This window comes from Typopeltis vanoorti, chromosome 1, assembly GCF_054136105.1.
Source record: "Typopeltis vanoorti isolate ZY-2024b chromosome 1, IOZ_Tvanoo_1.0, whole genome shotgun sequence".
In the NCBI taxonomy this organism is placed as follows: domain Eukaryota; kingdom Metazoa; phylum Arthropoda; class Arachnida; order Uropygi; family Thelyphonidae; genus Typopeltis; species Typopeltis vanoorti.
The window spans coordinates 126,632,712-126,659,680 of NC_143549.1; the positions used below are offsets into that span (position 1 = coordinate 126,632,712).

Consider the following 26,969-nt stretch of genomic DNA (forward strand, 5'->3'; position numbering starts at 1 on the left):
TAGTTGATCAAAGACTTGAGAGTTCTCAGAGAGACTAGTGGAGTTAACAGATGGCATCAATGGCAGAATCATTAAAAACAAAGATTCTGGTTTTGAGGGAAACTTGTGCCATAATATCATAAATTATCTACATGTAAATACAAGAAGTATTATTTATTAAACATACTGCCAAATATTTCAGTTTGAAACTAACAAACTATCATCAATGGCCTGAACAACATTTTTTACAAGGTAGAATGCAAACAATTGAATTATTCAAAATAGTATGAGCCACACGATGTTAAATCACTAAGAGCATTATGCTTCACTGAAGAAAAGGTTAATCATAAAAGTGATTATACAATAATTATATAATTTATATCATCATCCAAAAATAAAAAATAAAATAAAACATTAATATGTGGATCAAACTTTCCCATATTTTTGACAAGGATAGGCAGTCAATCCGATTCAAGTTAGGACATTGAAGTTTCTCTCAGCACTCTCTTTGAATAGGCATTCGAATTTATATCAACATCCGTGTAGATGGCGAGCTTTAGACCAGAGAATGTTGTGGTTTGTCTCTATTCCGTGTTGTGCCAATCCAGACATCAGATTTGTTGCAAAGAATTAAGATTAATGTTTTTGTGTATTTTTTTCTTCTTGAATATCCAGTCTGTCCAAAATAGGAAAGTAGGTAGTCACATGGAACTTGATATACACCAGGAAGAGACATAATTGAGAGTTTATCTCTAGATGATGGGAAATACGTGGATAGTTTATTAATGGGAATATAAATAGTATATTCTCATTAACATAGTATATATGTATTAATGGGAATTAGTAGTATAGTATACTACTAAATCATATTTCAAGAATTCTGAGTAGGAAATATGAGCACATCACAGTCTATTCCAGGGAATTATGAGTTGCAATATCATTATCAACTCCACATTTTATAAAAAAATGTACTGAAGAACAAGCCCAGCCACCTCATTAATTTTGATTGCCATTAATATACCAAGTCAGAAATTTAAAAGTTAAAATGTTTAAAATAACTGTATCCTATATCAGTTTGGTTTTAAGTATAATTTTGTCCTATTAAAACACTGTAAAAACATCTTTAGTTTTACTAGAATAAAATACATACTAGGATATGGGGGCATCTCTATAAAAAGGTGTGAAAACCACTAGTCTGTAATGAGGCCTTTGTTTTTAGTTGCAATGAGCACGAGCTTTTTTATAAATGTAGTGATTAAACTCAACAAAAAGCATTTCTGTTATTAAATATACTGCCAAATATTTCAGTTTGAAATTATCATCAATGGCCTGAACAACATTTTTTACAAGGTAGAATGCAAACAATTGAATTATTCAAAATAGTATCAGCCACGTGATGGTAAATCACTAATAGCATTAGTTCCATGTTACTTATCTGGATTATCATATTATAAATGTTTCTCATTTATAATGTGATAAGCCAGACCTGACTAGAATGATTTCTCTCTCTCAACATCCTTTACATGTTAAATCTCTCTCTCTCTCTCTCTCTCTCTCGAAGATGAGAGAGAGAGAAATCAACCCTGTCTCAGGATTTAAGTATTACTAAAGGTAAGGTGATGCAAGTTCATTTATCTTTTTTTTTTTTTTTTTTTTTTTTTTTTTTTTTTTTTTTACCAGAAGGAGGGCAAGACTGCACTGAAGGTGACAAAGTCATCCTTGGTCACTGAAGAATGGTGTGAAAAAGGCATTGGTTGTAAAAAATCTTGAACTCTTGGGATGTCTGTGCACTACATGGTTTGTTGAATGAGAAGAAGAAATGGCACTTACTGTCATCAGGACAGTGAACAGAATCACCGGTCAATAAGAGAAAGTGATTTATATATAGGAGAAAGAGGACAAGCAATAGAACAAGGACCCGAGGCACTCCTATATTGGCAGAGAAGTACAAGAAGAGGAGGCTTTCAGTATAACATGTAGAGAAAGACCAGAAAGTTAACTACCCAATTACAGAGAGTGGAAGGCAAACCAAAGGATAGCACTTTACGAAGCAGTCTTTAAGATTGGAAAACATATAGCACATACTTCTAGTACTATATTTATATGCTAATGATATGTTAACACTAATTCAGCACATCATGTATTTTTTTTATACAGAAGTATATACTGGTGTCTTAACTGCAACATTTTTAATAACTAAAAATTAAAGTAAACCCTCTAAATAGGCTATATATTAGACAGCATAAAGGGAATTATGATCTCTTTTATAACCTAGTAGACATTATGTGGATGTTTGCTATAACTCGGCACTAAAAAAAATAATCAACACACTTCATATGATTCACATGTAAGATTGCCCAATCAAGGTTAAAGGTTTACAATTTATTAAACCTCGAACTATGTATATGTGCCGAAAAAATTTCAAAAGTACCCATAATAAGAAATGATAAAGAAAATTACTATCAGCATGTAATTAATAATACATGATAATATGAGGGCAACAATAAAATCATTCTGATAGGAAAAGTCCAAGGCATTCATAAGTTTTCGTTTGTTTGTTTTCAGCTAAATTACTCTTTATAATGGATATGAATTAATTTGTTTATATGAAAACTAGAAAAATACTTTTTCTTTACACACACAATGGGGTGTTTAAGGGTGAAAGCTGTATAACTGAAAGGAGACTTCCACATAGCCTTTAACCCAACGTTAATAAGGTGGCAGTGTTACAGTTATTTCATTCTATATCTTTGGGGTCTGTGACACCCCACCTTACTAACGCTGGGTTAAAGGAATGCAGAGAATCGACTAGGGCTTCTGACCTAATGTCCAATCCTCACCTTCTTATGGTGCACCCTGTTAGGTATCTACCTGTATACTACATGAATCAGGATGCATTGGCAATTTGGGATTTAGCCAAAGAAACTGTAATCTTATTGGCTTAAACCACAATTTAAATTATAGTAAAACTTGACAGAATTTCATGCCAGCTGGGGCACTGTCCAGTTAAGCAAGGCCCCATTATTTTTGGCAGGGAGCCAAGGCGAACAGCAAAAAATCAGCTACTGGAACAAATCATGAAACACACCCCTAACTCAACATCACCGGAATTCAAGATCAGTCCTATCAACATAAGAAGCCTGAATAGCGAAGAAGTGGAACTAGCAGAAAAATTGGATAAGCACCAGATCGGCATAATAAGGGTGACAAACAAAAAACAAAAACTGGTGAGATCTTTCTAAGCAATAAATATAAAATGTTATATTCCGGCAATAACAATCAGGGAAAAGAAGTATAAGCTATAGTATTCAACACTAAATACGAACCTAATCTTCTTGAATTGCAGGAAATATCAAGTAGAGTGATGTGGGCAAATATCAGAATGGGGAACTGGACAAATAATACATAATTATTTATGTATTATTTGTCCTATAATTATTATACATAATAATTATAGGCCAAAGACTTATTTGTACCTATGGTTCCAAAGAAGTTCTACTAAGGTAGAAGTGGAGGAATTTTTTTTTGAGGCTTTAGAGAAAGCAACTGACACAATGAAAAAAGAAAAGTTGGTCTGTATTGGGAATCTAAATAGCAGAGTAGGAAATGATTGTCAGACATACAAAAGTATTTTGAGAAAATTTGGAGAAAAGAGCGAAGCTAATAATAATGGGAAATGTCTGCTGAATTTCAGAACTTGAACTGGTTATTACTAACAAGGTTTCAACATAGGTGTGCACAAATTCACATGGAGAGAGAGAGGCAAGGAATTAGAAAAGTCTCACTGACTATGTAATTGATTGTTGACAGTGATGTCTTCGCACTGGCACAGGACACTAGTGTACAGAGGATTTGAAATTGGAAGTGATCACCATTTAAGTCTTGAGCAGGATAAAACTGAATTTCATATTGAAAAGAAGAACATGTAAGAAAGTTTTAAAGCAAATAAAGGTTGTGAACAAAACTCTCGGATGTGAACTATAGACTAAAATATACAAACATTATTCAAGAAAAAATGAGTTTGAGAACAGGAACCAAATCTTGGAGATTCAGTGGCAAGCCCTGAAGAAAACATTGATTCAGCCAGAGAGGCATGTGGTTCGGTTGTCTGCAAGGATAGAGAAATCAGAACTCCATGATGGACACAGGCAGTGAAGGAAAAAAAGAAAGCATACCAAAAGTTCTTGGAAAATAAGTCAGCTTATCATCTCAGAGAATACAAAAACAAATAAGAAAGTTAAACACTATGTAAAACTAGTTAAACAAAAGTCATGGGAAAACTTTGCTAACAACATAGAAAATAAATATCAGGAAGGTGGCAAAATATTCTGGAGGCCAATGAAAAAGCTCAGTAATGGAGGAAGAGTGCTGTAAAAGGAATTACAGATAAAGGTGACATGAAAACTGGAGAAAAAGATATCCTTGATGTATGAAGTAAATACTTCGAAAAAATGCCAAATGAAACAATCAATGACAGCACAGTGATTAAAAAACACTCAACACGCATGCAATGAGGAATACATATCCACACTTGAAGTATGGATATGTATTCCTCATTGCATAGAAAAAACCATCAAAAGCCTGAAATGTGGAAAGGCAGTGGGAGTAATGATATTCGCCAAGAAATGCAAAAGTATGGAGCTATATAAGTCTTACAGTGGCTGAACTGCATAGTTCAGAAAGCCTGGACAGAGGGATGAATTCCCGATGATTGGAATAGAGCTCTCATAATACCCATATATAAAAAGGGGAAATAAAGCTGAATGTGAGAATTACAGAGGTATTTCCCCATTGAGTGTTTCTTGTAAGATTTATGCAAGTATATTTGAGAAACGATTGAGAAGGATTGTGGAACGGAAGCTTAGTGAGGAACAAACTGGATTCAGGCCAAACAGAGGTTGTCAGGATCAGATTTTCAATTTAATGACAAATAGTTAAGAAATCACGGGAATATTAAAGATCTGTATTTAAGTTTTGTCGATTTGGAAAAGGCATATGACAAGGTGCCAAGAGAAAAGCTATTCAAAATGCTACAGTTATATGGTGTCAATGGGAAAATATATCAAGCAATACTCAGTCTTTATTTGACTTGTAAGTCAGCAGTTAGAATTGAAGGAAGTACAGGAAGATGGTTTGATGTTAAATCTGGTGTGAGACAAGGATGTACATTATCCCCTCTGTTATTCATTATCTATATGAATCACATTATGAAGGAAAGTGTATTAAACCTGATATCAAAATTGGAGATATTAATCACAGCTCTTTACTTTATGTGAATAATGTTATACTTTTAAATAAATCAGGTACAAGTCTGCAAGATTCCCTGACTAAATTGAATAACTGTTGTAATAGATTTGGTATGAAGATCAGCAATAACAAGAGTAAGATGATGAAAATAGGCAGAAACATTGAAAATATAAACTGCATGAATGGAGAACCTATAGAGCAGGTAAAACATTTCAGCTATATTTAGTTTCGATGGTAAATTAAATATGGAAATAGACAACAGAATCAACAAGCTGGTATGGTAGAAAGTCAACTGAATAAATTCCTATGGAACAAGAGAGAAATTAATCAAAACACTAAATTAGATGTATACAAAACAATGTTCAAACCAATTTTAACTTATGGATTTGAGAGCTGGATCAGAAATAAAACACTTGACCAAAGACTCACAGATGAGTACTAAGAAAGATTAAGGCCATGAGCAAATGACATCAAAGGCAATATCATGCTAAAAATTAAGATATTAGGAAAGAATTTGACATTGTTAGTATCCAGGAATTGTTAGCATTTCTAAGTTTAAGTGATCATACCACCTAGATTAGCTCTGCTAATCTTAGGGTACAGTCACTTAAACAGAATGAGAGAGAGATTAACAAAACAAATGTTCTCTGCCAGGTTGGCAGAAAAAAAAGACCCAGAGGAACACCAAGATATAGGTGGATTGATACAGCAAAAAGTGCCTTATAAGACAGAAATATAAGATCTGATAATGTTGGAGTCTTGACAGGTAACAGATTGATTTGGAGGAAATTTGTAGATAAGAAGTTAGTAATGATGTAAGTTTTTCATGTAGTACTATCATATCTTGAACACACCTCTTGAGGGTACATGTCAGAAATTTGATGATGATGACGACACATATAGAACTGACAGTTTACAAATTAATTACAAATATCTCCTCTCCCCCCACTTAAAAAGTCTTAATCTAGCATAAACATAAAAATAAAATGAAATAAAAAATACAGAAAATATTTTCTTTTCAAAACTTACCAATTTTTGTAAGTTTGATTTGATTTTTCAAATAAGTGCAACAACCATTCAATATTGCTAACCAATATAATTACTATAGAAAGATTTTTTCTTATATATTTTGTATCTTACCTGAATCTATAAAAGCTTTTACAGGATGACCATTGACTTTACAATTAATATACAGCATAACAACTTGGCCAAAACTTTCTGGATGATATTCCATAGCTGCTTCCATATTTAAATCAACATTCTGTTGTCTATAGAAAAGAAACATCACTATAATCTTCTGTAATTTGTATACATTTCAATTTAAACCAGTTTAAACTGCAAAACAGGTTTTCTTTTCTGAATGATCTAACATGACAACAATCCTATTATAAAATGCTGACACAACCAGGGTATATCTGGCTTCAAACAATTTTGTGAATTTTAAGAAAAAAAGTAACATCGATTTTGCATGATTTTTTACAGTTTTGCTAACCTAACTCCTCACCACATCAGCTTTTATTTGTTGGAGGAAACCTTTAACATTACAAATAGTTTGCAAGAAATGACACTGAGTTGGTATTGAAATTATGAACAAAACAAAGTAACAAGGCCAGCCAGTGGGATTAAGCCTATTAAAGTGGAGATCAAAAAACAGAACCATATTAACTATGAGGTTTCTGCTGAATAACATTCAGATTACTATCATAAATAATCATTTTCATTTCAAAATGAAAATGTAGAAAAATAACTAATCTCTCCTTTATGAGTGACCTGACATTGAATCTCCTAATATCTGACTTTTCCAAACTTCAATTTAGCATTTGAAAATTGATCATTCAATGTCCATTATTTGTAGTTTTAAGTATAGGAGGATCATACCTCTATTTATCATAAAAGTCTATAAATCAAATACTTTGATGTCATTCTTTGAAATTTTACATATTATTTGACACACCAAATCCTGCATCCTAACATACAATTATCCCAAACAACCTCCTCCAATAGTGACCTACTGTTGAAAAAGATTATAACATAGATAAATATAACATGTAGATGTTTTTTTTTTTACTTATATACATATATGTAAAAAAAATACATCTCCATTTATTGACCAGTTATTTTACTGAGTTTAAACATCTACTAGTTTCACATGTTTGAAATAGACTAATAATGGTGTGTAGTCTGCCCACAGTTGAGAGAACCATAGCTGACAGAGTACCAAGAAGAATCAATTCATTGGAGAGAAAAGAATAAGGGATGTACAAATTTATCACCAACACATGAAATCACATGCTTTATACATAAAATTTTCCAACTGTTATACAAGCAAAATAGTTACCACTTTAAAAACTAGAATGTTCATAAAAGAAAAGCTAATTTTCTGATATAATAATAAACTATATAAATATATAATAAGCTATATCTGGCCAAGCCTCCTTTACAACAGTGAAACTTGGACCCCCAATAAAGAAGCAGAAAAAAAATTAGAGGCTTTTGAATGTGGACCAAAAGAATGTTGAAAATATCATGGACAGAGAAAATGAAAAATGAAGATATTTTAAAGAAAGCAAAAATGAAAAAGAACATTAATGAAAATAATTAAAGAACGTAAACTTAAATATTTTGGACATCTAACCAGATAAGAAGGCATTCAAAAATTATTATTATTATTATTATCTAAGACCTCCAGGGAGTCAATGATTTATCGAGGGAGGTTGTAAATTACCCAATCCAGCTATCATACCTACCCTTGAATTTATTCACACTAGATGCACTCACTACCTGTAAGGTCAAATGATTCCACTCACTCACTGCTCTATGGGATAAAAACCTAGCTCTTACCCCTTTGACTGCAAATCAGAAGGGAAACTGGATAGAAAAAGAGGGAGAGGTAGACCTAAGAGAATTTGGTTTGAAGGCATTAAGGACTGGACTAGCTTGAATTATAAATTTTACAGAGCAGCAAAAGAAAGAAAAAAGTTCTGTGACATGGTTGCCAACCTCCTTCTAGGGGGGATAACACTTGAAGAAGAATAAAAACTCATCCCACGAAACGGATTGATTACCCTATTGTTGGAATGGATTCACCTTCTGCCATGTGCAGACGTGTCAAGGGTTCTCTCATCTGTGGCCAAACTATATATGATTCATACTGTATTATGATGGCTAGATATGTAATGAGAAGAGTGTCCGAGATCTGTGTGTGTGCGTGCCAGGTTTCTGATAAAAGATTACCAAACCTGATGTAGGATCACACCTTGTTGTTTGTTACACCAATGCAGGATTATTTCAAACATTTTTAGTAACTCTATAAACACAGAATGTTTAGTTAGTTTTACACAGTGTTCAGCTTTGTTACATTTGTCTGTGTATTCTCTAAGAGCAGAAGCTAACTTATTTGCCAGTAACTTTTGATATGATTTCTTCTTTTCCTCCACTGTCTCTTTAACTTCCTGTGTCCATCTTTGAGTTCGATTTTTCTATCTTTGCAGACAACCTCACCACATGCCTCTCTGGCTGAATCAATGTTTTCTTCAGGGATTGCCACTGAATCTCCAAGGTTTGATTCCTGTTCTCAAATTCTTCCATTTTTTTCTTCAATAATGTTTGTATATTTTAGTCTACAGTTCACATCCGAGAGCTGCTCAACTTTTATTCACTTTAAAACTTTCTCACATGTTCTTCTTTTCGATATTAAATTCAATTTTATCCTGCTCAAGACTAAATGGTGATCACTTCCAATTTCAAATCCTCTGTACACCCTAGTGTCCTTCACCAGAGAAAAAACATCACTATAAACAATAACATAGTCAATGAGACTTTTCTTATTTCTTGCATCTTCTCTCTATGTGAATTTGTGTAACTTTTATGTTGGAACATGGTGTTAGCAATAACCAGTCCATGTCCTGAGCAGAAATCCAATAAGTATTTGCCATTATTATTAGCTTTGTTCTTTTCTTCAAATTTCCCCAAAACATTTTTGTATGTCTGACAATCATTTCCCCCAACAAGGACCAACTTTTCGTTTTTCATTGCATCAGTTGCTTTCTCTAAAATCTTAAAAAAATTCCTCCACTTCTACCTTAGTAGAACCTTCTGTGAGACCATAGGCACAAATAAGTTCCCCATTCTGATATTTTTTTCCACTTTATCCACTTTTTTGTGGATGAATAAAAAGTGGATATTTTTATCCACTTTTTATTATTATAACCATCCTTTGGAAGGAGGATAATAATGAAATAGTCACGTTCTTGGCTTCTTTTCTCCACACTGCTGACAATTTTATATGCAATGTCTTAACATGACATATAACATTCCCACCTTAAAGGATTTTTACAATATAATAATAATTTTCCATGGCAGTATCCTCCTCCTCTATGCAGTGGCTTTCTTATAAGTTGAATAGCTAAGTTTATTTTGTTTAGAGACCTCCAGGATAGCCTGAAAAAAAAAAAAAAAAAAATCTATTGTTTTTTTTTTTTTTATTCAACAGTAAATTTAACATGCAGATTTGTTCGTTTTTATGGTTCAAGCAACTAAGACTACTTGATTAATAAAAGAACTAAGAATATTTCAGATAGAATGGAAAGCTTCACAGATTGACCACGATGAACTCATCAGTTACCCCAACTCTGGCTAACTTTTAAAAATAAATGTAACAAATTATATTTTCCAAAAAATCAATGTTACTTTTACTATTCTTCCTATTTTTATTATTTACGGACTTCTCCTTCTTGGAATGGCTCTCACACAACAGAATAAATGTTGTGCAAAAAGAACAAAGGAAATATTCTCCAAAGATACAGCACCACTAATCCCTTTATGGAACTCCTATTGTCTTATTTGGACAAATTATCAAAAAATAAATGGAGGAGGGAGGGGTAATTTTTTTTTTCGAGGCAAGTAGGATTTTGCATAATTTGTCTAATCCTGCAAACATCGATGTTTCCTTATAGTTTTTGGACACCATGGAGGTGTCAAGTAATAATAACATCAGTGAAATGCTCCTTACAGGAATTTTATATTATGCTTACTGTCAAAGAAACTATACTCTGTTCATGTGAATCTCTTCAACAAGAAATTTCCATCCCCAAACAAACCTCCTCACAATGGTTACAACCCAAAAATTGAAAAAAAAATCAACAATTCTTCTCCTAATTCCACAAGAGATGACTCCCATGCATACCTTAGACTAGAGGCACTTCAGAAGATGTTACTAGTATCCTTAGGAAATTTCATCTTTCAACCACATTTAAGTCTATTAATCAAATCAGTTCTTTATAACTACATACAAAGGAAAGTGCAACCATTACTACTTCCTGGTGTAAATGTATTTATATTGGATCACAAATCTGACATTCTCAAACGTAGAATTATCAATACTAGCCAAAGAACATGATACTATAGAATGATGTTAAATTACTGCACAAAATGGACTCAGCACAGTTGCCTCTTCATCAAAAAAAGGAATGGATTGATGAGATACACATATTGAAACTATTGTAAGAACTTAATATGAACAGAGCAGGGGGACTAGATGGGATATTAGCAAGGTGCTGAAGGAATGTGCGAGAGTAATATCTGACAGAAAAATTGATGTTTTAAGGAGCACACTGTTCAAGTGATCAAGTCATCACATTATATAACAGTCAGATTAAAGTGAACTTCACCTTGCAGGAGTTCAATTCACTTCTCACAGGATTACTTGATTATTGAAGAATACATTAACAAGCAGAGATAAAGGAGTTATTTCTCGTTAGAAAGCCTTGATGTGACCAAATCTAGATGACTGTGCTCAAGCCTGGTCACCTGGATTTCTTAAGGAGGATGAAGTGGTGGAGAAGATTCAGAGATGAGAACCAAGATGAGCAGCCGGCCTGGCTGGCCGAGTGGTTAGCGTATCTGCTCTCCAGTCAAAAGGCTGCAAGTTCGAATCCCACCATGGGAATGGATGTTTGTGATTGTCTGTGAAAGCACTAGTGGTGGTCGTCGTCGGCAGTAGATGGCATTGGTGTTAGATAATGAAGGTTGGAGTAGTGAGACGAAGAGTTGCAGAGTTGATGTCCTCTCTTGAAGAGTCTTTGGACTCCCTGGAGGTGTGATATAATAATAATAATAAATAATAAAGACAGTGAGTGGTCTGTGGAATGTTCCCTATGAGATGTGTGGATTGCAGAAGTCGCTTGATAGAAGAAAAAGAGGTGATATCATAGAAACATTTAAGTTGCTTAAAGGGTTTTATAGGATTGATGCAGGGGAAATGTTTATGCACTTGGCTAATGGGGGCAGAACAAGTGGTGATCTCTGGAAGTTGAGTAAGAATGTGGTTAGCAATGGCATGAGGAATAGATTTTTTGCATGGAGAGTGGTGAACGAATGGTATGAGTCAGTTATGAGTGCTTCCTCTGTTAATGTTTCAAGGTGAGAGGAAAATAAAAATTTATTTGCTTGCACTTGGTTACAGGATTAAACCAAGAATATAATTTCTTGGCATCTTTAATTTATAGTATAACCAAGTGAAAAAATGTTCAAGCATCTTTCTCTAATCCAGAGTAATAAAATGTGACACCTTTTGACTACTTGTATATGGAAATATGACTTCGGCATTACTTCAACCTTGGTATCACTTCTGGAGCTGACTCCCACTGATGAGACCTCAATAAAGGTCGAAACCGGTCTGGGTAGTTGCCCTTCCCATAGCATTATGCATGTCTGTAAAGATATTTGGGTTGCATTATGGGATACTAAGGCAATTAATGCGAAGTCATTAGCCTCTATATACAAGCTGCCCAGCGTGATGTTACTTCAAGTGCAAAAATTTTTATTTGCTTACACTTGGATAAAGGATTACACCAAGAATATATATTTCTTGACATCTTTAATTTATAGTATAACCAAGTGAAAAAACTTTCAGACAGTTTCAAGGAGAGGTATGACATATTGTGTTAATAGTATGGGTCTTCTACAATGAGTCTCAGGACACCATGGAAGTGCCCATGCATTAATAATAAAGCAAGTTATTTTCCCACTTTCCAGGACTCTGATAAGTCCACATCTGGACTAATGCTCAGATATGGTCACCTGGGTTTCACAGAGATGAAGAAGCAGTCAAAATCCAAAATCCAAAGAGTAACCACAAAATTGCTGAGTATGAAATTGTGCATGAGGAGAGATTGAAGAAAGGTGGTCTTAAAGGTTTGAGAATCAGCTGGATGAATGGATATATGATAGCGACATGTAAGTTAGAAGGGGAGCCAAAAATATAGATATACGTATGATTTTAGAAGTCATGTCAAGTGGATGGAAAATTTAGTGTCACCCCTAGAATCTGAGTATGCATGTAGTAGGGGAGCATGTGAAATCATGCTGTTCGCATGCCATGTAGTGAGTGTGTGTGTAGTAGGCAAATATCTGGTGCTGTGAGTACATCTTGATGAAACATGTTTAAGAAGTATGACAAATGTGAAAGCAATGAGTGACAGAGAAAGGCCATTCCACAATGAGTCTTTAGGCTCTCTGGAAAAAACCACATAACTGGTTTACAACTAATGAACATTGGCAATAACCCTAGAGAAAAGCTCTACTCCATCAAAGTTCAACAGATTGCCAAAGCATTTCTACAGATCCACGGTCATATCTAGAAGCTCTTCAATGGACTTGGCAATAACAACTACTAATGAACACATTCCCAGAATTCAAATAGGATGTTTTTTTTTTTGCTTTAAATGAAAGGTGAAGTGGTACAATTTTACATAAATTTCTAATCGTTCATAATGGTTTATAAGTAACTATGTTCCAGCTAATTCCCTTCCATCAATGTTGTGAGGAAACTGGGTTCAACACAGTGCACAAGGATATACATGATTGGCTTTAAGTGTCAGATGAATTTCACTGCAAGGTATGTGATAACCTGGTTTACAACCTTTCATGGGTGGGAGTCACTTAAAAAAATCTGTTTAGGGAGGAAAAGTATAAGTATTATATACAAAGTCAGTAAGTAAGTTACAAATAGTTATAAAAAATAAACAAGTGAAATACGAACCTTGGAAAAACATTAATTTCTCAACATAATCCCCTTCAATATTTACACACTTGTCTCATCACTTTATCAGTCCTTCAAGCCCAGCAGCAGAGAATTCTTTTGTCAGCTGTCAAAGCCAACTTCAAATCTCTTTTCAAGTTCCTGTTTATCAGCAGAATGTTTGCCACCAAAATACTGTTTCAATGAGCCAAACAGGTGAAAGTTGCTCTGGAGTGTGATCAGGCAGCAAGGTGGCTTTGAAAGAGTTCCCACTGAAGTTTTTGAATTCTCTCCAGAGTTCCTGTAGCGTATGAGGCATCACACTGTCAAGCAGGAGCAATATACTTCTCTTGTTGGTAGACATAGTTGTTTTCAGCAAATTGCATCCCAAAACCTCAATCAAATTCGTAGTTAGTACAAGTGGCATTCACATTTTCAAGTGATCCATCTCAGAGGTTTCTGTCACAATCTCAACAGGTCACATAGACCAGTCTCGTGATGTATTGAGCATCCCTTTTGTCCACAAGAAATGCACAACAGCATGCTGTTCAACAGCGCTATACCCTGTGAAAACAGTGCTATGTCAGACTGCTGAAAACAGCTACAAAGTATGTGCAGTATCTACATGTACTGTCATCATCCTAGACTGTTCTGCTACCTAGTGAAGCATAATGAAAACTTGTCACTTCTAATTCATTTGTTCTGCTTTTGTCTGTAACTTACTGACTTTCTCTCATAAGTGACCAGAGTGATATCTACTGATGTTATCAACAGATATTAGTCTAAGTATAATAAGAACTACAGCTAGCTAATAATCATATTATGCATTTACAACAAACACACATGCGTGATAATGATTAAGAACAATATAAGTCCACTCAGTCTCTGTCACACGAACGTGCGACCTTAGCTACTGGAGTGTTTACGTTTTTAATGTTCTTTTCAATTTGCATTTACTAGTATTTTTTTATACTTTTCTATCAACGCCTTGAAAAAGCTAGATAGTTTGCTAGCGAAACTGGTAGGCAAAGAATGTTAAAATATTTGTATATGGTCAGTATTAAACAATAAGTTTTTTATACTTAACTTTCAAACGACCAAATATGTTTAATTTGTGATATTAGTCTAATTATATATAGACCTATATTACACTTAAACATTATGGAAATAATTGCAAATAAGTATAAAAAGGTGTATTTCATACTAGCATTCTTCTGACACTATTATCATCATAAACACAACCTAGAGTTGCTTTGGGCACACACATACTAATTTTGCTATAAAACAATTGAATAGCATTGCAAAATACCAATTTTCATTAAATTTCATCACGATGAAGGAATGAGTTCGTGTTGATGCTCAGCAGAGAAACACACATCTAGATGCAATAATTAACTAAATTTATTTAGCTAATTAGATGATTAAGCCAATATTTCTACTTGGTCACCAAGGCATCTTCATGGCATAAAAAATATACTATACAAATGTGCATGCAGGCACATGAACAGGAAGACAAACATACGCAGAGTATGAAATGCAGAATCCTACAATCCTATCTGCCACCTTTTATGGGTGTAGTGATCTAATCTTGTTGACGATCGCAATATGATGATCTCCCAACACTTTTTGGTAACATGAGGTAGCAGAATTTGTTGAAATGTGGAGAACACTGACATTCGAAAAGCAGTCCATGATCTATATCTACTTCTATATAAAAGGGCAGTTTCCCACCTTCCAATGGATCCAGTGATCAATACCCACAACTTTGTCTGCCACTCTGCAGGTAATATTGTTCCTCCAAACTAGGGTACTTATCAGTCATCCTATTTTTCACAAACATTTTCCCAGGTTTTCCAGACATGGTTTCAGGATACAATTGAGTCCAGGTTTTCAGTATCCAATACGAAATGTTTTCATATAGCATTCAAGAGTGCCTGAATGAATATTACACAAGTAATAAATGTTTGTAACATTAATCACAAACAACTGACCCAGAAATAAACAGTATTATTATATTTTGATAACTTATTTGTATGGATTGATTTCTATTATCAAAATGTTTGGTTTTTTTCCTTTTAAATGTAGGAGCCAACGGTGATATAATTATTGCACATGGCAAAAATACGTATTCTACATGTGCAGTGTCATCTGTATTAAAGAATGGAATATGGTTAGTAATTTTCGTGAATGCTATCAATGCACAGACAAATTATGACATGTTATTGAAAATATTAGTAATAAAAGTGTTAAAGTGGCCATTGAAATCAGCAGCCATGCCCTTAAGAATATGTAAATTTAGCGAATCAATTAAGGAAGTTTTGTTTTTTAAGCGATCATGACATTGAAATGATTTAGTGCCATACGTGATGCAAAGTTTTCTATTGGACGTGGAAAAAATTCCAATGTTTTGTGACATATCAAAACAAAGAAACACAAACAGCAGTTTGAGCAAAAAACTAATCATTACAGACAATGCGTGGGAACCGAAGAAATGTCTATCATACAGCAAACATAATCCATAGTTTTCTAGCAATGCACAACCACAGTAATAATAAAGCTGTATGAAAAAAATTTTCTTGCTCCCAAACCAAAACAAGCAATAACTGGGGATGTTCTCTTCCCATAGGCAATGGAACAAATAATTACTAATTTAAGTCGTGTATCACCCTGCTAGCTCCAATCATACATAAAATGCATAAAATTTTAATTCATGATTATTTACCAGCAAAGGAGTCTGAATGAAAATATTAGAGTTTACTAATTTATGTCGAGAAAAACCTGATTTAATCATCATTCATATGTTAAATCTTTTGGATAAATTCAAGCTATCGGAAAAATAAAGTCTTTCTTAATTGAGTGGATAACACATTCCTTTTCATTTGAAATCACAGTAAAGAAAAAAAAGTCTATATAAAAATTTGGGAGTCTACAAAGAGAAATATCACTGGAATGGGATGTGCAGCCCACATTATACACAATGGCAATGCAAAATGCCATAGACTGTTTGCCAGTAGACTTTCAAAGTTCATTTTTGAGAAAAAAAACGTACCAACATTTTCATATTTATACCATAAGGGCTGAACAACTAAAACTGTTTAGTGACTTAGTTGATAAAGAATATAAAACTATCAGGACACAGAAAAATACATCAGTTATCTTTGTTGGATGTTTTAGAAAGAGAAAGTCTAAAATCGTACTTTTCTTCCACCAATAAATGTCCCACTGTTATAAATTTTTAAATCCACTTTCACTTATATTAATACATCAACAATCAAACCCTTTTCATCTACAGTTTAGAGAACTTAGCATTTGAAGTAAGTCCTGAGATTGCAATCTTCATTAACAAAATTAAAATTAAACAATCTAGAATATTTACCTGCCCTGCTAAAGAGTTATTGCATAATTTGATTAATGATGGTTTTCTGATGCATTCACAATTTAAGTTTTACGTAGATGAATTTCAATAATACAGTAATAGTTCATCCTTTCGGACAATTTAATTCTATATCCTGGACAGTACTAAATAAGAATGCAAAGCGGAAAAATGTTACTGTCTTGACAACTGTAAATTCAGCATCCACATTAGCACAAGCCATGGACCAAGAAAATTTATTTAACAAATTCAAACTACTCTTAACATGTTCAATAATGAAAACATTCCTTTTGAGAACATGAAAATTGTGAAATTTATTGACACTGCCTGGTTCCATTTCTGCATAGGAAGAATTTCCTCATTACTAAAAAGGATGCATACTGACACAGCAAAATCAACAATTCTTATTAAAATAAATAACTGCACTTTATTTAAAGGAATAAAGTGCAATTATTTTCACAAGTTTATATATTAAAAAACCTTCATGTGTGACAAGAAAATGCAAGCTGTATCAGCCAACAGACCATAACAAAATTCCAGCCAGAATCAATTTGAAACTGCAGGCATGACAAACAGGTACATTTTAAGGTACCTGCATTTTATTATCTATGTATTTTAAGGTGCCTATATACCACTAAGTATATTATATTATATATATGTACATTATATTATCATAAAACCATCAAGAAAGTGGACATGGATTTCACCTAATGGATCTGCCTGGAATTTAACCGATTATATACTTGTTCAGACAACATATAAAAAATCGGTTAACCTTCCTAAGACTAGATCTTTCCTAGGAGCTGATACTGACAGAGACCACAACATGGTCATTGCTACATTGAATCTAAAACTAAAACAAATGAAAGGTAACCAAAAACAAAGAAAAAAAAGATAAGAGAAGTTGGAATCACCTCATATCAGAGAACAATATAAATCCTGCATTACTAGTTCCTGGAATATGTTCCTAGAAGAATTCAGAACTACTGAAAATGAATACAAACTATTTTCCAAAGCAATTTTAGAAGCAGTTGACATCGTAATAGGAAATTCTCACAGGATGATCAAACCCCAGATTACAGAAGACATTTTACAACTGTGTGACCAAAGGAGAACCTTAAAATCCAGTATAAACAAAGCTAATGAAAGCAGGAGAAAATATAAAGAACTAAATAAAATAATAAGAAATAAAATTAAAACAGTTAAAACCAACTGGATTCTGAATGAACATGGAAGGATTGAAGAGGAACTACAAAGAAACAACCCTAGAAGTACTTTCTAAATCATAAGTAGATTAACAAAACCCTTCACTAATACTAATTGGTCAACTGAGAATGAAAATGGAAGACTTTTGACTGAAAAGAATGAAATCTTGCAGCATTGGCATGATTACTCAGCTAACTTTTTTCTCAGAAGATAGTAGCTTTAATAATCAAAACCTTGAAGACATAATACAAATGACAATGAAGGAAGGAGACTTACTTATTTTAAGAGAAGTAGAAGCAGCAATTACTTCTTTAAAGATGGGAAAATCACCAGACATAGATGAAATAACTTAGGAACTACTAAAAGCAGGAGGAGAACTTATCATAGCTGCACTGCTGAAAATTTGTCAAGATGTGCAGAACAATGAATCATGGCCTAAAGACTGGTGCACCTCTGTTCTGATTCCTATTCTTAAAAAAAAAAAGGGAATAATACAAAATGTAGCAAATTATAGAACTATCAGTCATCCAAACAAAATTTTCATAAAAATCTCACTCTCTAGGATTGAGAGGAAAACAGAAAGTACACTTTCAGAAAACCAAGCAGAATTCTGTAAAAACAACAGCTCAATGGATGCCTTATTAACAATACATCTCACTGGAGAAAAAAAAAAAAAATATATATATATAGGTGGCAAAAAAATCAATCTCAGATTCGATAATGACACTGATCTATTAGCAGAGAACGAACATCAGGTTACAAGAATTAACAGACAAGTTTCTAAGGCACTTTGTGATTGTGGATTAAAAATCAGCATTTGCAAATCAAAAACAATGTCTTCAGGCTTATTTCATAGACCTGAAATGAAGAAAAATTGGAAGAAGTAGAACAATTCGCCTACTTGGGATGTGTACAACAGAGAGATGGCTGGTCTAAACATGATATTAAAGCATGCACTGCTCAAGCAACTATTGCCATTCAGGGGTCACAGCCACTTTGGAAGGACGATAAAATATATCTAACTACAAAACTATGTCAACGACACCCTTGTTAACGCTGTTATACTATAAAAATGTGAGAGTTTGTTAAAGAAAGATGAAAAACGATAATTAGCAAGGTCATCTCTACCTATAGGAGTTGCCAAACAGTGTGTCACCTTTTTATTAAATTACTCCAAATTTAGAGAAAGACGTTGAAAGTTTATTTTTCACTTGGTTAGACTATAATATATTTAGTTTAATCCTTTATCCAAGTGTGAGCAAACAAAGTTTGCGCCTGAAAGTATCTTCAGGACTAGGGTAAGGTAGTACAAAATCGGGCAACTCATTGCAAAGGTGGAGCATAGGTAGAGATGACCTTGCTAATGCTTCTGCCTGGTATCTCCACTTGGGCCTGGCTCCCACTGAAGAGACCTCAATAACGGTCGAAACTAGTCTGGGTAGTGGCCCTTTCCTTAATGCATAACATTATATCTGCAAGGAGATGTGCTTTGCATTATGGGAGATACTGAGATAGGAGTGATGATAGCTTGCTCCACCTTTGCAATGAGTTGCCCGATGTTGTATTACCTTACCCTAGTCCTGAAGATACTTTCAGGCACAAACTTTGTTTGCTCACACTTCGATAAAGGATTAAACTAAATTTATTATAGGCTAACCAAGTGAAAAATAGTTTAAACATCTTTCTCTAAATTCAGAGTAATTTAATAAAAAGGTGGCAACCGTTTGGCAACTCCTATAGGTAGAGATGACCTTGCTAATGTTTCTGCCTGGTATCTCCACTTGGGCCTGGCTCCCACTGAAGAGACCTCAATAAAGGTCGAAACTAGTCTGGGTAGTGGCCATTCCTTTAATGCATAACATTATACATATCCGCAAGGAGATGTGTTTTGCATTATGGAAGATACTGAGATAGGAGTGATGATAGCTTGCTCCACCTTTGCAATGAGTTGCACGATGTTGTACTACCTTACCCCAGTCCTGAAGATACTTTCAGGCACAAACTTTGTTTGCTCACACTTGGATAAAGGATTAAACTAAATTTATTATTTTGGAGATAGTGCACTGATAATTCACAGTTCAGTATGTTGTTTACAAAAAAATCCAAAGAATGTTCACAGCCAGCAAAAATTGGTCGATTGTTAGAGCCTCTGCTACTAATGGCTCAGCAAAAAGTTAAGCAAGTTTGAGCCCAGTTAGTGTTGGAAGGGATTATTTGTTCGATGCTGTTGGCAAACTCTTCTTTGATGAGTCTTCGGACTCCCTGGAGATGTCACATAATAATATACACTAAGTAGATATAAACTCCTTAATTTTCTGAACTTTTGTCCTGAGTTATCATACGACTTAAATATGACATTATGCAATTGCGAAGCACATGCTGGTCAAACCAAGTTATTATTACTTATACATTGTCTCACTGACACATTACATACAGGGGATGTCAAGAAAGTAAGTTTTGATGGGCTGTCAGAGAAACAAAAACATACTTACAAAAAAAACATCTTTCACTACTTTTCTACATAATTTCTGCCATTGTTTAGGCACTTATCATAACAGGACACCAAGAGTTGTATACCTTCATCGTAGAAGGTTACCGTCTGTGATGCCAACCATGTATTGACTGCTTATTTGACCTCGTCATCTTGAAACCACCAGCCACCAAGGAAAGTTTTCAGATATTTGAACAGGTGAAAGTCACTTGGCACAAGGTCAGAACTATATGGGGGAATGATGGAATTGTTCTCAGACAAAGGTGGCGAGAAGTTGTTGTGTTATGCTGGCCATGTGTGGGCAGGCGTTATCATGAATCAAAACAACACCCCTGGTAAGTTTATAGCATGGCACATCGTTTATTTTGGATCACACGATGCAGTTTCTTAAGGGCTTGGCAGTACATACTCGTAGTTTCACATGCAGCAGGCAATTCGCTTTTCATAGATATTATAAACACACACCAAGAAGCATATGCACTTCGAGAATGTCTGAAAGCTAAGGAATCAATAAACTCAGCATGCATGCGCACCATTGCTATTGCAGCGCTGCAGTGAAAATATTTAAAAACAGAACTTACTTTCTGGATGTCCCTTGTACAATAGTTGCATGCATTCACTACACGCTTTTTTTTTAGAAATACAATTACATGCGGTCCCTGGGTTACGGACAACCCGACTTACACCGTTCGGTACTTACAAATGGGCTCCCAAGGCTTCCCATAATTATAATTAATAATTCGGGAACTAGTTTCTTTCGTGCATGTAAACAAACCTGCACTTCGCAGCATTATTAAAACAGCCCGTTATTTGGAAGTCAAATTTAATGGCATGGGTCACACTTGCCATATTTGAAGACTGATTCTTGAACTTGATTTGTTAGTGAATAGAGAGAGAGAGGCTATATCAAAAGTAATCATAATGCCAGCATTTCTGAGGGTCAAGTATGATGAGCAAGATTTGATTTACACAGAGTTTCTTAACATTGGAGGAGAAGGTGTGGCTATAATGAGAGAGAGAGAGAGAGAGCTCCTGGGCTAAATATTTGGCTACTTTATAAGGATGAGCCAATACCATCCACCAGTGGGTCTAACATGTGTGTTCTGTTTGTGCATTTTAGGTAACCCATAAATCTGGGGAGGCCTAGGATTATATGGATTTAAGTTTTTAAATGATTTCAGGAAGTCAGGATAAAATTTTGTCTAATAATTTTGAAGAGTTTTGTGTGTGTGTGTGTGTGTGGTTCATAAGATCAATCCTTTCATGCAGTGAAATTAAATTATGTACAGCTCTCATTATATTCGATTTATAGAATCAACTACCATTTGATCTCGAATATATACATCTGTAACACAACTACATTACAGATACCAGAACATACCATAGTAAGCTACATCATGTCTAAAACTCATTGATCAGCCAATCAGAATTTTCTGATGATATCTAATTATTACACCTCACTTTTAGTTTTAACATTTTATACTCCGATCATTCATTGGTTTGCCCTATGGTATTTAGCCTAGAGGTCTTTTTATATTAAAAAAAAAACAACAACCTAGGATCTCCTATTATTATACATATATTCCTAAGAATAAAGAATAATAATTTTTATTATTGCAAATATTTTGGCAAGAAATTAAAATTACAAAGCTGAAACACATGCTGGAGTGCTACCATATGGGTGGTTACAAAACAAATTGAGATTGCAATTAAGATTAAAATTAAAAATAAAATTTCAACACAGTATCCTGTGTTCAGAGAGACAATCATAACGATTGTCTCTCTCCCAAAAGTTCGGTGGATTCTCAATTTAGTTAAATCAAAAATAGTTTTAATATTATTTATTAATATTAATTTCTAGCATGCAGTAATCATTTTTTATTATGTAATTTTGTTGCTTTATAGCTATGCCACAAATACCATTGTGTGTGTACCAAAATAATGGTATACTTTGTAAGAAACAGCATGGAAACACTAAAAGCAGGTCATGCCTAAGTAATTTGCTCTTTATTTTATAATATTATGGCTGAGTTGGATAAAGGGAATGGATTCACTATGATACTGTTGAACTTTGCAAATGCATTCAATAGGATACCACATGAAAGGTTGTTGCATAAACTGTAAAATATGAGATTAGAATATAAACTATTAACTTGGATAAGTAGGTGGCTGATGGACGGGTATCAGAAAGTGGTATATAAGTTGTGAATGTGCCAACTTTCAGGTGACCTGTGGTGTGCCTTAGGGATCAGTTCTTGACCATTATTGTTTAATCAATATGTTAATAATATTGAGAAGGGTCTGACAGGAGATGCTCAACTGTTTGCTGATGATGCACAGATAGATGGCAATCAGGGATGCTACTGATATACAGTATTGATAGAGCAATTTGAACAGGTGGAAGTGTGAGCAAACGATAATGGCTGCCAATTCAATATTAGTAAGTGTAAAGTTATGCACTTTGATGTGATGCAATTTTCAATGCCATATTAAATTGGTAGTTTATGCTTAGAGAAACTGACAAGACTAGGGAGCTTGGAGTTATGGTGGATAAGAAGTTGAAGTTCAAAGGTCACATAGTAAAAACTGCATATACAACTCCCAAATGATAATTATGATGAAATGAATCAGTCTCTTGCTCCCTGGTGGCCTCTGATGATATGAAATAATTTACTATAGCAAACTATCCACTATAACCAACTATTCTCATTTCCAAAAGTTTACTATAGTCAGAGTCGATTGTATCTATATTTCTGAGGTTCATATGTTCTACTCTACTGTAACATCCTCAATAAGGATCAGCTTTCCCTTTTCATGTCAGTTGTCAATCTGTAATGACTGAAAAAATTGCCTCTACTTATTTCTTACTAGAAAACCTTTCAAAACATCACAGACACAAGTCTCACTATCTAATTTCCCATTCTGAAAGTTTGCCAAATGTTATTTGAAATCTATTCAAATAATTGCAAATAAGTTTATCTTTGTTTAGCACTGAATATCATAGATATCATTTTCAGTTCCTTTTTCCTCTGATTACTACTGCTTGAATAAATAAACTTATCATTTAGAAGGACCTCACCTATTTTAATCTTCTTAGGCTATGCCACTGAGTTAAGTATCATTTCACTAAATCCTTGCAATTGTGGATGATGTGCAATTCTGTTCAATAAACAGGAATACTTCATGAATAACACAAAACATTCTACGGAATGTACAAAATTTCATGCTTTTATTGCCACCAGCTTACTCTTATTTAATTGTAAGTTTCGGTTAGCTACTTGAATTTGAATAATTCAAGGAAGTAAACAAATTACCTAATTTCTTCTGCAATTAATCGTTGTGCTTCAGGATCAAATGGATCTGCATTCATAATCCTGATGCGTTGTCTCTCTCTTTCTGCTCTCTCTTGCTGCTGTTCTCTAAGAACTCTGGTAAATTTGTCTATAGAAAAAACAAGAATTTCTGATTAACATGATCATCACTCTTCATATGTACAAATAATTATTATCCTATAAGGCATCTTCCAAGTGAAACCAATCGTGTTAATTTTTTAGCATAATTAACTCATAACACAATATTAGGATAAAAAAAACAACAACTGAATTTACAGGTCTGTCAATCAATATCTCACTAGATTCAAACCAGCATCAATGGAGCATGCACAAGAATATAGTAACTATAGAATTACACATATGCCACAGTTAATAACCTTTTTTATTATGTAAATATTTTGTTTTATGTATAAGACATCATCAGCAAAATTATCGAACAATAGGAATTGAATTCAAAAAACAGTAGCATGCATTTTTAAATTGCAATCCCTCTACGTATACAGTCACATATTCATGGTTCAAACCTAATAGGCTGAAATTAAAACTAATTAAATTAAAATATAACAGAAATTTATTTAATACAATTGAGGATAACAATTTCCCAAACTTTAGGACAGTGAGACAGTCATTCCAATTAAGATTAGGTATATGAAGTAAGGCTTCAGCACTTTATATGCATGTTCATGTTTATTTATGGATTTACGTAGCAGCTTAGTTCTGTACTTGGATCTTGTGGTTAATGTTTTCGATTCCATGTTGTACAAGGCCAGATTTGTGAGATTTGATAACACTGATGTGGTCTTCATTCACAGATACGTTTATTTATAGCTCTTCCTGTTTGTCTATAGTAAGACAAGTTACACAAATATGGTACTTTTTATTATTATTTTTAATTATTATTAAATAATAATAATTTTATTATTATTATTATTATTAAGAGAGACCTCCAGGAAGTCAGGGACTCACTGAGGGAGGCCACATACTACACATACCAGCTATCATACTTATTCTTGAATTCATTCACACTGTATGCACTCACAACATCCGATGGCAATCTATTCCAATCATGCACCACCCTCTGAGAGAAAAATCTAGTTCTCACCACCTTCTTAGCAGACTTCATTCTCAGCTTCCAAGGATGCCTTCTCATCCTTTCCCCATCCTCCATAAATTGAAAAATTTCATCAATTGAAATCCTGTATGAACCTTTCAGAAGTTTGTAAGTCTCAATCATATCACTCCTCTTTCTCCTGTTTGCTAGTCTACAGTCTACAAATTCTCAATCTGTCTTCATAATCAGTATTCCATAATCCTGATATCATTTTTAATGCTCTCCTTTGTACTCTCTCTCTCTCTCTCCAATATATCAAAATCCCAACAAAAACCAAGAGACCAGACCTGCGCACAAAGTCCAAGCCCATGTAAAGAGGCAAAACAACATCCTTATCTTTACATGTGAACATTCATTTTAGCATCAATTAACTTTTGAGTTGTATTTGCAATCTTTGCCACATGACCCCTGAACTTAAACTTCCTATCTATTAACACTCCAAGATCCCAAGCCTCAGTTTCTTCTAGCCTAATCCCACCAATATAATACGATATTGGATATCTAATCACACTGAAGTGAATGACTTTACATTTACAGACATTGAACTGCCACCCATTTTCCCATGCCCACAATCCCAGCCTATTCAAAATATTCTGCAAGTAATGCATATCAGCAGCTTTCCCAACCTTTCTTTGCATCATAAGAAAATAGCTGTATGTCACTTGTCAAATCCTTCCTAATATCATTAATGTAGAGATTGAATAACAGTGGCCCAAGCACTGATCCTTGTGGTACACCACTAGGATTCGTAAAAAATTATCATTCTTAAGAAAAGTATCATGGTGTATCCATTCCCCTTGTCTAGTTCAATGGTAACATTGTTATAGAATGTGAGCAAGTTGCTAAAACATGACCTTCCCTTATGTTGTTCACTGAATGCAAACCCTAACCAAGTTTTCCAAAATTTTCACCACCGCTCCTGACACACTAATTGGTCGATAGTTGGATACATCAGTGTTTACACCACCCTTGTGCAATGGAATTACCATACATTCCTTCCACTCCTGCAGAATCTTCCCTGTTCTGAGACTCATATTAAACAGCCTGGTCAAAGGAATGGCCAATTCAGCTGAACACTTTTAGATGTGCTGATATCCCATCAGTCCCTATTGCTGAATTTTTATTCAATTTTGCAACAGCTCTAATACCTCGTCCTCATACACCTGAGTTTCTTCATCTAGTGAAGAGGTAACAGTGAGCTCAATGTTGCGTATACCAGTTTGATAGCTTTCAACAAAATGGACATGCATTAACTAAACAACCTCTTCTGCATCTGTAACTGCACGCCATCAGGATTTAGAAGAGTTATTCTTTCATATTCATTCTTTCTTTTACTTGCAGCATAATGATAGAATTCTTGTGGGTTGCCTTTAGCATGCAGAGCCAGTTTTTTTCATACTCAGACTTTGCTTTCCATACAACAATTGTAACTATTCTAGCCTGCTGCTTATAACGTCCATAACAGATGTGGAAAGAATGCCGTGTGCATAAGGATGACATCATCCTTTTCTTACGAATCTCTTGCTTAATAAGATTACACATCCATTTGACTCCAACTCTATTTATTCTTCATACTCTCGGGACACATTCCGATATCGCATCATTCAAGTGTTGTTTAAATGCTTCCCATGCACTGTAGATATTCTTTCCAACCAGCAACCGATCCCATTCCACTGAACTCAGTGTACTCCTCAGTTGGTCATAATTTCCTGCTTTGTAGTTCAGCATGTAGCCTTTTCTGAATGGAAGATTCATAAACTTAGCCACTTCCCAAGTGAGTACCGCATGATCACTGTCACCAACTGGAGACAGAATAGTTACATCTTTAACTGAAACACCCTCTGACACTATAATCAAATCTAACACTCTTTGCCCTCGAGTTCCTTCTGATACATGCTGCTTAAGGAAGTTGTCCTGCAACAGCTGAATAAATGTATTTTCATTCTTCTCATGAGATTCTACTGCTACCCAATCAATATTTGGATAATTAAAGTCTTCCATTGTGATTACTCTTTTTGCACTCATCTTTTCTATTTGGTGATGCATTTCTTCATCACTAGCAACAGATCCATCGGGTCTGTTACAACACCCCACTCTGCAATTAGTCTTGTTAGATTCCACCTCACACCAGATGGCTTCAAACTCACTGCCACATGAAATGTTGTTAGAAGTACTAGCAACATGCTCCCTCATCTCCTCTCCTTCCTAAA

The 26,969-nt window shown here is 34.3% G+C and overlaps 1 protein-coding gene across 2 annotated transcripts in view; it reads right to left on the reverse strand.

Moving 5' to 3' along the window:
• LOC150110405 (protein DDI1 homolog 2-like) overlaps window positions 1-26,969 on the reverse strand; it is a 139,630-nt gene that overhangs the window by 51,145 nt on the left and 61,516 nt on the right. For both annotated transcript variants that reach the window (XM_090393549.1, XM_090393550.1), the window contains exons 3-4: window positions 23,631-23,757; window positions 6,367-6,494 (exon numbers count right to left, since the gene is read on the reverse strand). In XM_090393549.1, coding sequence (XP_090249675.1) covers window positions 6,367-6,494; window positions 23,631-23,757 — 255 coding nt within the window. The remainder of the gene's footprint in view (window positions 1-6,366; window positions 6,495-23,630; window positions 23,758-26,969) is intronic.